The sequence below is a fragment of the Anopheles stephensi genome, chromosome 2 (assembly GCF_013141755.1).
Source record: "Anopheles stephensi strain Indian chromosome 2, UCI_ANSTEP_V1.0, whole genome shotgun sequence".
In the NCBI taxonomy this organism is placed as follows: Eukaryota; Metazoa; Arthropoda; class Insecta; order Diptera; family Culicidae; genus Anopheles; species Anopheles stephensi.
This window is the reverse complement of record NC_050202.1, coordinates 34771638-34782975: the sequence shown is the minus strand read 5'-3', so window position 1 is coordinate 34782975 and position 11338 is coordinate 34771638. Positions and strand designations below refer to the sequence as shown.

Here is an 11338-nt window from a genome sequence, read left to right as displayed (position 1 = left end):
AAGTGTTGTGTTATATCGTTCGGTGGTTTGTTTTCCAAAATACTATGGGACTATTCTCTTTGCAGGAACCAGATTCAGTAGAGCTACTTTTGAAACAACTTAAAATATTATTTAATAAAGAGCGTTATGTTTCGCTACTATCGACAACTTTATATTCTCCTCAAAACACCTCTATGCTACGCACTAGCCAACACCAGAATATCCCGCGTCATTCCTCGCCATCGTTGTTTTTTCTCCTCCACTCGATCAACTACTTTTTCTCTCCGTCGATTCTCCCGCTCTCTTATCGGCCGTCTATAGCCGCCTTGCTTTAGCCGCCTACTGGGACATCTTCGTAAATAAATCGTAAGCTAAATCGTAGCGGCCAAGGTCGCTACACTTTTTCTAAAGATCACGGAGTTTGGATTGACGATAAACTGTCTTTCGGCGATCTTCTCTATGTGATGCTCAATGAAGCTCATACAACGCTTGGGTTCGCTTAGTATTGGAATATGCTGCTGTAGTGTGGTCACTAGCATGCCAGGCGGTGATGGATAGGATTGACAGGGCACAACGAAAATTTGCCCGTGTTGCCTCGCGTTCCCTCGCGACGTCTACGAGACAGACCTCCGCTCCTTATCCCTACTACTCGTAGTACATGCCATGGCCAAAATTCCATTTTCTTATCCCTTCATCCCGTTTCTGCTCTCGTCTACGTGATTTCCCTTCCCCCTCCGATGTTCATTAAAACAAAATTAGGCTTTTGATTTAATTTAATTGCTTATAATTTATTTTAATTACCTATTAAATTTTTTTTCAACCATTTTAGTTCCAATTTTAAATGTCTCCTGTACTTTATCTCATGGGGATATTTAGAATGCCGGCAGCATGGTAATACCTCTGATAAATTCTGCACAGAAAGGTTTTTGAAAAACAAGTTGCAAAACAAAACCCGTCCATTGTCTAATGGTGACCTAAATCTTGCGCCAAACAAAACCTTAACAATAGCACCTACATTGTACGCTGCAGATGGCTTTTTTTGGGCAAAAAAAAGATTTACACTAGAAAATATTTCCATTTTTGTCAATTATTCACAGGCAAAGTTTTTATAGTTAATAAAGAAAATGTAAGCTCCGTGAGCATAATGCACCCCGGTTCAACACCGCGCCGCTCTGTTGTGTGGTTGATGCTAAACCAACAACTGTTACCGGATGTTATCTTCCACACAACGGCACACAATACGGCACCGAAAGTAAGCACAAAAAAGGCAACCCCAACACTCGCTCCAAAATGGCATTTAATTGATCCCTTTTAATAAATCCTACCACGAGCGTGGTACACCGGCGTGAAATTAAAATCCATCATCAGCGCGAGCTATCACACCGAGTAGCACACACGCTTTATATACGCGACACCATGACACCTGCCGCCATGACACACAAAAAAGGAACTGAACTGCCACCAGATGAAAGTCTGCCACCCTTGCGTTGGACTTGCGTCGCTCATTCCAGCATTGAAAGACAGTTTTCCTGATCCCTTTTTTTTGCTGGCTGGTTATAGCGGAAAAGCTTCACTACTGATGTAGCGTGGAGTTGTTGGGATTATCAATCCCCATTGGCGGCAGCCCACCCTCCGTGTTCTGTGGGGCTCGTTCTCGTTCTCGTCCTGCTTCGCTTTTTGTGGCCCACACCAAGAGGCTGAGAGAGAAACAAAACAAAAAAAAAGAAGGCCAACACGAATGCAAATGAGAAGGATCGTCTGGGGATGGCAGCACCAGTTCCGGGGTGGTGCCAGTGTATTCAAAGCAAAAGAACAACCACAACAAAAAATTGTGTACAATTTTCCACACTTTCACTCTTCACCGTCATATCCGGTGCCGTACGAATCCTGTTGCCATTTCCAAGGGTGTCGCACCGTAAAAATTAACCACCAACATATGATGTACGTTCCCCCGACTACTACTATGGCATGGCGCTAAACGTTTCCGTGCCACAACGTGTTCTCAACGTGAAATGCCATGCACATGGCTGGGTTACTGCAGGCAAGTACTAAAAAAAGAAGCATGCAAATTACAAAAACATTTTGTTGTACTTGCTACACGCTCACGATTTGTACTCTGGTGTGTGCTGTCCCCGTTGTCCCTGCTGGTGTTGATGTATGACAATTTTAAAGAAAATTACCAACAGCAAACAAAAAATACCTCCCAGCATACACCCGTTCGGGCTTTGATATTTGGAGCGATTAATTAGGTGTTAATTAAAGAGAGCTCGCTCGCACGCGCATTCATTCGTCATAGCAGAGCGAATGTAACGGCTAAAATCTAGAACCATATAGACGACCGGGACCGGATACACCCATGCCTCGCGTGGAAGGTGTTTCGATTTAAAAGCCTTAACAAGCAAACGTTTGTGTGCGTAGAAGTATATTCGACTTTTGGAGATTTACCTACTTCTTTAACTAGCCCTTATATTAATTCGCAACATGCAATTAGGTTGTTAAATGCAGTCAAGAACTATCAAGGATCTTTGGTGGCGTGTGCGAGCAAGGCGTGTGGAGAAGGAGGATGAGCCACGAGCTAGCTGAGCTGAGTTTGGCGATGCAGGCAACCTGACGGTTGTCAAAGCCGGAAGGATACGTTGGCTAGGGCACGTGATGAGGATGCCGAACTCATGCCGAAGATGCTCGTCAACCGTTCTGCACGAGGCATAGAGCCTCACAGCGAGCTCGTTGGCTAGACCTGAGGGAGATCGGATGCAGCCGGAGGTGGAGGAGTGCAGCTATGGACCTAGTTTCCTGGAAACGGATTGGACACCAGGCCTTGACTCTTACATGTGCTCCATAGTAGCAGACCAAGAACGAAGAAAGAGGAATTTTCCCAAGAATCCCATATTCAGTTGCTGTTTTCTATTCATAACAAGGCTGACAAAAACTGTATAATGCACTATCATGGTATCTCCATGGTATGTGCTTTGCACTAAAATCTTTCGATCTCGATCGACTGACTACCATGAGCTTGCACCCAATTGCAGCATCCAAAACCAACCCCGTATCATCCACCACTGTTTTATTTTTCGGTGCGTTTGTATTGGGGATGGCTTGCAAGGCCTCTCCCCCAACCTCCTGTCTCGGAGGAGGGCCTACGCTACTTAGCTGTTTAAAGAACCGTAGGCCAGCCGCCACTAACATGCTAGCAATAGAACAGATGCTAGCTATCTCCCTACGCTCAATTTTACCATAACACTAATCTTTCCCAGTATACCCAAGCTCAGATATTTGGAGAGACATGTTATCGTTCTATTTGTTTGGGGACGTTTTGAGTCGAAGTAGGGTATGGAGAGCCTTTGGTAACCTTCAAGAGGCTTCGGATGCATACCTTACCAGTGCAGTATTGCTACCATACCAGCTTGCAAAACATCGACTGCCTATTCATCGCCTTCAAGGCAGCCTACGATACCATAGATTGGACTGAGCCATGGGACATCATACGCTGCGATACGGTCTGCCTGGTACGGCTGTTAAGGGCTCCTGTGGACGGTGAGCAGAGTGTCGAGCATGATATCGCAATCGTTAGAATCTCATCCGGGACTGAGGCAAGGGGACGGACTCTCCTGTTTCTCCCGTTTAACATCGCTCTGGAAGGTGTCATGCGCAGCGCGGCTTGCCGGTTCCGATTCCTTGGCTTCGCGGATGATATCGACATCCACGGACGGTCATCTGCGGCAGTGTGGATTGGATAGGAGCAAATACATGATTGCCGGAGGCTCTGAACGTGATAGAGCACGACTCGGAAGCAGTGTATTAGTTAACGACGACGATCTTGAGGTAGTAGAGGAATTTTGCTACCTTGACACGATCGTAACTTCGGACAACAACGGAAGCAGCGAAATCCGAAGGCACATTGTTCAGGGGAATCGTGCCAGCTACGGGCTCCGCAACCTCCTGAGATCCAGAAGTCTCCTACAAAACACGGAATCCGCCAAACACTGATGCGGCCGGTTGTCATCTATGGGCATGAGTCCTGGACTATCCTGGCGGGTGCTACGGACTATCTTTGGCGGTGTGTGCGAACACTTAACAGTTAGAAGGACGGATGGTTCTTATACAATAGCGCAGCGCCGGGCATGTGACGATTACTAATATAGTTATATTCAAGGCAAATACAAAGAAAGGGATCATAGGTGCCGAAACGGGTTGCGCGAACCTCTAAGTCGAGCGACATCCTCGGGCGAAGCGGGCTAGATGGGACGCTCAGAGAATAGCGTTGGTGAGTCGATCCAGCAGTCGCAACAAATAGTGTCTGTACGTTAAAGTTACGCTGTTTCAGGGCCTCGATGCCGAAAAGCGCATAGCGGTCTAGAATCTGGCAGGTCAGAAAGTCCTGTGGAGATAATCAGATAATGTCTCCAAATACCATGTTTGGATATTATTCACCGTACTGGTCGTCGTCAGACCATCAACTACGACCCGTAGTTGCGATCTCCTACGGCTTCTACTGGTACCACCGCCTTGTACCCATCATGAGCCTTTCGTCAAACAATATAGACAGTTTTTTAAATGAGCAACTCGTCGCGGTATCGCGCTTGGAGACAACTTGGTGAGGATTATCTTCGGTTTTAGCTTGACGAACTGCGAAATTTTAAGCTTATAAGCCACTCAGAAGATCTCAAGATTACAGCAGACCTTATATATGTAGGTAATAACAAGCGTATATATTAATTTACATTAATGTAAATCGCGTCTAACACTATAGAGGGGTCGGACATCCGGAGGATATTAAAGTGATTGTACCAGCACAGCAGTATTTTGCTAACAAATATAGTGTCTCACCCCATAAATTTGCAAAAAAAACGAACAAATAGAACATTAGTAGAAGTACAATTCCCGAACAAATTGTAATACTAGTCTCAACATTCGAATTGGAAAGCTTCTTATAATGAAGCTGAAAGTTTACCGAATAGCAAAACAGATATAACGGGTTAACTGAAATTTAAAAGTGATTCTACATGGTTCTAAAATCAAACAGAAAAAGAGCAACAACAGTCCACCAGTGTCATCATAAAAGCGATTGAAATATAACACAAAAACTCACGTTCAACAATGTTTAAAACTCTACTCCATACTCCACACTTAACCATGCTTCTTTCCATACACTGGCATCTGTATGTTTACACCGTCCTTTGATTCGAAGAAAGTGTAAGATAACGTTATCGAGTCTACCAACTCCATCTTGGGGTCCTCTATGAATTCCGGATCGATGTAGAAAAACACCGGCAAGTCTACCTCCTCGTGCGGGTTAAGCTGCTGTTCCTCGAAGCAGAAACACTGTATCTTATTGAAGTACGCTCCCGCTTCGAACGGAATCACATTGTACGTGCTAATGCCCACTACGGGATGGTCTGTTGGATTTTTAGCCGAATAGAACGCTAACGCAGTCTCACCGGGAACGACCTGCAAATACGGTACAATATTAGACAACTGTGCTGAACCATAATGCACCGGTCTTGTCTTACCTTGATCTCAGTCTGTTGAGGTTTAAAATTCCACCGCATGGACGCTCCAATGTCAGCATTGAACTTGATCTTCAACACTCTGTCCTTTACTTTTTGCATACTCTCAACCTTCTCTGCATCGTGCCCCTGACTGGTGGTGCCCCCATAGCTGTACGCCTGGCAAAACATTCGATACAACGGGACGGCCGCATAGCTTAGCCCGACCGTCAGCACACCGGCAGCAGCCACATAATAGACTGTTGATCTTATTCTAAAGTTTCGCTCCGAGTCGACACCTTTCCCGTTCAACCATCGAACCGGGGGTGCTGTTATCGTTGAGCGCCCAGGCTTTGTGAGAACATTTGTGCAAGGTGACCTACAGGCAGTGCGCACGATGTTTAGCAACATTTTAAAACAGTACTATTCCCACCGTACGGTATTTTCGACGACGGGATTTTCTAATTCATCCCTCTTTTATATTTTATAACGTTTTCCGGTGCCGATCTACACTTTCTTGCGAAATCCAACGTTTGTTGATGTTTTCTGTTGTTATGTCATTTCACAGCTGTTTTCGCTTTTCGCCCGACGGCAGAGAAACGTCAAAAATCGTGTGCCTAGTGAGGCAATCACGCTGCACAGTGGGACAGCGTCTGAATTTATTTATTTTTTTGCGGACCGTTGAATTTGATCGTTTTATTTCGCTTTATGTAAAAATTTTAATTTTTGGTATGAAATTCTATTTTATTAATTATTAAAACTCATTAAATCATATTAATTTACATGAAATTGCATTCCTGGTGTACACAAGAAAATCAAAACAAAAACGGAACAGCCACAAGCCGTTTCCATGGTTACGGCTGTTGTTAAGCAAACTTTCTGTTTCTAAAATCCTGTCGAAAATCAATCCCTGAGTCTGAATTAATCAACAACAAGCATTTATCAGTTCTTTTTAAAGTTTAACAGTGATGAATTTCGACCTGGATGATCCTCTAGAAGGATTGCTTAGTGATGGTAGCAATGATAGCTTGTTCGGAAATGAAGCTGCCAAAAAACCGGCCAAATCCAGCAAACCCGGCAAGATGGAAGATTTGTTCGGTATTAAAACGGATACGGTAACACAGCCTCCCAAACCGGTGGAGCAATCCAGCACTGCTGCAGAAAAAGTACAACCGGCCTCGTTGGATTACACGAAACCTTCCACCAGTACAACTGCCCAGCAACCGTCAAGCTTAACCAGCATGCAGGCAAGGAAATCGGACACACCAGCAATTAAGCAGCCGACTGGCACAGTCACGTCCGCCAAATCAGCCACTCCACAGAAGAAGGAAATTTCATTCGACGATAGCGATTTGCTAGCAGACCTTGGATTCGATCCCAAAAAACCTAAATCCAAATCCAGCATTCTTGACGACATTCTCGGTGGTTCTCTAACGGCATCGACGAAAGAAATCCCACCGAAAAGTGTTCTGACCAAACCGAGGCAAAGCCTTACCACGACGCTAGAAGAACCACCGAACACCGGGAAACCAGTACCTCGCCAAACGGTTGAAGCTTCCGATCACCCACAGCCCGAAAGCACAGTTACGGGAGGCTACGCACCGAGTGGCGGCGGCGGCGGCAACACTGTTCCCAGTTCCGGCGCACTGCCAAAGAGAAGCGGACGCCGTAAGTCCTCCGTATCGGTGCTAAACGATCCTTTAGGGCTTTTTGGTTCAACGGCGGATGAAAAGACTGCTCGCCCTGAAGCAACAAAGCAAACGAAAAAGGCTGGGGCTGATTGGTTAGGTTTAAATGATGATACCGGAGCGAAGGATGTGGGTCCTATCCAGACGGGTTCGGCAACACCAGCCAAACCACGTGATTCTATAGTATCAAACGCGCCAATCGTTTCAGTTCCTCAAGCTCAGAAAGAGGTTTCCATTGAAGTTCCTGTTCCATCGAAACCAGAAAAACTTCCTACGCCTGCCGAAGCGAGCTTCGTTCCTTCGCAGCCCGTGCCCATCGTTCAACCAAAATCAATATTTCCCGACCCTCAAACAGTCACCAACACGCTACAAATAGTAGAGGCAGAAGCACAGAGCGCAATTGCGGTAATGCAACAGCAAGAGTTCCAGCTATCCGTAGCCGGACAAATGAAAGCCCAGGAACAGGCACTGATCGATATGCAACAGAAGCAGCACACGATTTTGAAAAGACAAGAAGCTCAGTTTAACGAATTGCTTCAGAAACAAATGCAACGCCACACTGCCCTGGAAGAGGTGCTAGCCAAACAGCAGCAACGGATAAATGCAAACATTCAACTCATAATGAGCCAACCGGCGTCAATGCCCGCCAATCCTTTCCTTGACCAAAAAGCTGAGGAACACTTCGAAACCGACTCCAAACGCTTTTCGGCCAAAAATCCAACCGAAAGCCTAGAACTCCAAACAGACGTGAAGCGGCTGGAGATGGAAAAGCTACGCTTAGAAGATATGGTGTCCAACCTTTCGGCAAATCACGAGCAGGAGCTATCGATACTCGAAACAAGCTACAAAAAACAAATGATCTTCCTCGAGGACAGTCTTCGCATCATTGAAGCACGGCTAAAGCACGATAACAAGCAGTTGGAAGAGTTTTACCGGGCCAAGCTTACCTTTGCCGAACAAGAGCAGCAAAAGTTGGTGCAAGATCACGAGGCAAAGGTACAAGCGATGGAGGAACAGCACCGCAAGGTGATCGATCAGCTTAAGGCAGGGTACGAAGAAAGCCTAGACCAGCTGCGGCAGGACCATCGCGAGATGATAGCCACCATACGTGAGTCAAAAATGCTTGAATTTTCCGTTGTTCAGGAAAATGAATCCTACCTAAAGACGCTCAAAACTGCCTCCAGCTATTTGGAGAATGCGTCCGGCGATCTTCAGCAGCTCCGAGATACGCTACAGGAGCAAATAGAATTTTCTCACAAAGAAAAAGAGCTCCAGTTGAAGCACCGTGAAAAGCAGCTCGAGGATCAACAGCGGTTGGTCGAGCGTTCCCGGGAGGCTGCGGCTGAGGAAAACGTTCGTCTGCTTAACTTGGTGGAAATGCTCGAAAGTAAAGTTACCGAGATGACAAAGGTAAGCTCTTTTCGCGTCGGTGTTCACATGTTCTTCTAAATGTAACGACTTTTCCTTCGCAGGTGTCATCAGAAGAGCGATGGGAGTATCAGCAAAAGTGCACCAAACTAGAGGCGGAAAAGCAGAGCCTGGAGAAAGAAAAGCTCTTTCTCCGCGAACGACACGCACGGGAAGAATCTCGCATCGCGGAGCTCAAACAAACCCAGCTGGAAGAACACGCCCGGCTGATGGACAAAGTGGCACAGGAACGGCAAACCCTGCTGGAGGAGAAAGCCAAAATGGAAACTATGGCTCAACTAACATCCGGCAACAATTCGCTTGGATCGGGAATGTCCCGTGCTGAAGTGGACGCAGCGCTTAAGGTGGCTGAGGAAGCGGCACGCCAAGCGGACGCAGAGAAGGACCGTTACCTACAGCTGCAGCGTCAGCTCGAATCGAAACGCCGTGAGATGCAAACGCGCGAGAGCAAGCTGCGTGAAGCGAAAGACGAACTCGAGTCTGCCATCGATCGTGCCACCCAAAGGGAGCGTCACGCAGAATCGGTGTACCGTGCGCTTCGCAAGTCGGAGCAGAACTTGCAGCTCAAGATGCAGCTAGTGCAGCGACAGTTTCGCGACGTGTCCGAGCGGGAAGATCGTTTGGCTAAGGAAAAGATCGAGTTCAGCAAGGAACGGATGGAGCTGCAGGCTGCCCGCCGCAAGCTGCTACAGACACGCTGCAGTCTGTGTAAAATAGGCGACAAGTCGCAGGAAATTGGTGACCTGCTCACAACCAACACCGATTCCGTGGCTGACGATTTAAAGCTGGAGGCCAACTTTGCCGAAATGCAAAACCGGCTGGACAGTACGGCCGTAAAGTTGGACCACTTTTTCGACAGTGACGTCGATCGGCAGATGAAACTTTTCCTCGATCGCAACCAGGTAGAGCAGGGGGACGATGATATGCAGCTGACAGCCAGCCAAAGAAGACATCGGGACATTGATCGTGATTTGGCGTTACTGAGCTTTGATGCTCTTTTTCCTCAATTGCGGGCCGGTCTAGACGGTCCGGAGAGCAGTGACACACAGAAAGGTCCGTTGTGAAAATGTAGCTAAAAAAAAATCCAACAAATGGCCTTATTTGACCATTTGTCGTGCTCATTTTATTAGTAGAAGAGAACTGAAGGAGCAAAGAACCGAGGACACGATAGAAAGACGCATCTTTCGTCCGCATGCGTGAAGAAGGTGCAAAAACTTACAACTTATCGCATCTTATAGGATGGAATTGTTCAAAGCCCTTCGTCGTCGCACGGCTTCTTTGTTCTGCACCAACAGTTGTGCTGCCACGCTCCGTACCGCACGACACATTTCGCCGAAATTCACAAAACTATAGTCAATCGTTGCCGTCTTTGCGATCCATTCGTAGTGATTCCAAAGCCGTTCGAATCCAGCCGGCACGTACGCGTTACATGCTCGGTACACGTACGACATAACACCGACGAGTTGCGGTTGTCCTCCTTCGACTATGACCAGTGGACCTCCAACATTACCCTGTGGTTGTTGAAGAGAGAGCAAAACAAGTACGATAATCTCCTTCCGCGTTACGTTCCATGGAAAGCCCTCTCATACAGTACCGTGCAGATGCTTCCTGTTCCGTTGGTGTAGATGCACACCCTCGTGTCGTACACCAAGTCCTGCAAATCCCAAGGGTTCAGCAGCTCTTTACACTGATCATTCGATATGGCACGCGCTTCTAGCTTTTGTAGCTTCGCTTTGTAATCATCCTGAGCCGCAGTATCCTGTATTAGTGGCAAATGTTTGCTGTAAGCGAACAAATGGTTACTGTATTCGAGGGTCCTCTTACCTTTTCGGCACCCCAATCCGTGTACATCACAACACTACCCTCCGGAATCGGTCCTTTGCGTAGTGCAATCGGTTGTACGAAGCTGTTAAACTCAATATACTCCACCGTACGCACTAGAGCCACATCGTTGCGGGCAGCCTCAAAATCAAACTCAGGATGAAACGTGTACGCGTAGATGGAACGCAACTGATCGTCCGACTTCGATAGGAGATCCGCTTGTCCCAGACGAATCCGTGCTATGGTGGGGAGCGGTTGCTCCGGATAGGTACGCATCAACTTCCATATGAACGACGCCTGCGTTATGACGTATCGAACGTTCAGGATGGCACCACTGCCCAAATGACGATCCGGGTCGATAAATCGAAACGATACTTGATACGGCACTTCCGACTGTTCCACATCCGTACCGGAAACCATCCGCTTGTCACGATGAGCTTGCAGAGAGGCTTAAAAAAGGAGGCCAAAAATTGTACAATAACATATATTATGGAGTGAATATGTTGTACATTACCTGCACAGATGCAGAGTAACGCTGCTCGGAACAGCACCACACCCAGCCAGCGTCCCATTCTACCTGGTGGACGATACGCTAATGAGTGTTTCTTCCTTCCGTTACGGTTGCGTTCACCATAAATTATCATAGCGATTTGCACTCCTGCAACCAAATTTTGGGCACTCAATCATTGATGCTTTCCATCGTTACGCATGTCATTTTCAGTTCAATTCAAATCGTGATAAGCGATCGTTGAACAGCGGCAAAACATTGGTAGCATATCTGGAGCAAGTTGTTTGACTAGCGATAACATTATCATTATGATCATTTAGCTGATGACACCATCTAATGTTTCACACACCCTCAAATGACTCACCTAAAAGAAACGTTACAGCAATGCAGCAGCAATTCTCAATATATTCGCCCGTTCTGAGAAACAG

At 46.7% G+C, this 11338-nt stretch overlaps 3 protein-coding genes across 3 annotated transcripts; 1 reads left to right on the top strand and 2 right to left on the bottom strand.

Moving 5' to 3' along the window:
* Positions 1 to 5064: 5064 nt before the first annotated feature.
* LOC118503720 (cytochrome c oxidase assembly protein COX11, mitochondrial) lies at positions 5065 to 6035 on the bottom strand. The gene is made up of 2 exons (XM_036037322.1): positions 5490 to 6035; positions 5065 to 5427 (listed from the first exon to the last, which is right to left on the bottom strand). The coding sequence occupies exons 1-2, from the start codon at positions 5874 to 5876 to the stop codon at positions 5107 to 5109; spliced, it is 708 nt and encodes a 235-aa protein (XP_035893215.1). The 5' UTR covers positions 5877 to 6035; the 3' UTR covers positions 5065 to 5106.
* A 119-nt stretch (positions 6036 to 6154) lies between these two features.
* Positions 6155 to 9686, top strand: LOC118503714 (fas-binding factor 1). Its single transcript, XM_036037277.1, has 2 exons — positions 6155 to 8563; positions 8626 to 9686. Exons 1-2 carry the CDS (start codon positions 6434 to 6436, stop codon positions 9643 to 9645), a joined length of 3150 nt encoding a protein of 1049 aa, XP_035893170.1. The 5' UTR covers positions 6155 to 6433; the 3' UTR covers positions 9646 to 9686.
* On the bottom strand, positions 9643 to 11333 carry LOC118503719 (trypsin-1-like). Its single transcript, XM_036037321.1, has 4 exons — positions 10917 to 11333; positions 10406 to 10851; positions 10176 to 10340; positions 9643 to 10092 (listed from the first exon to the last, which is right to left on the bottom strand). The coding sequence occupies exons 1-4, from the start codon at positions 11044 to 11046 to the stop codon at positions 9814 to 9816; spliced, it is 1020 nt and encodes a 339-aa protein (XP_035893214.1). The 5' UTR covers positions 11047 to 11333; the 3' UTR covers positions 9643 to 9813.
* Between the last annotated feature and the right edge of the window lie 5 nt (positions 11334 to 11338).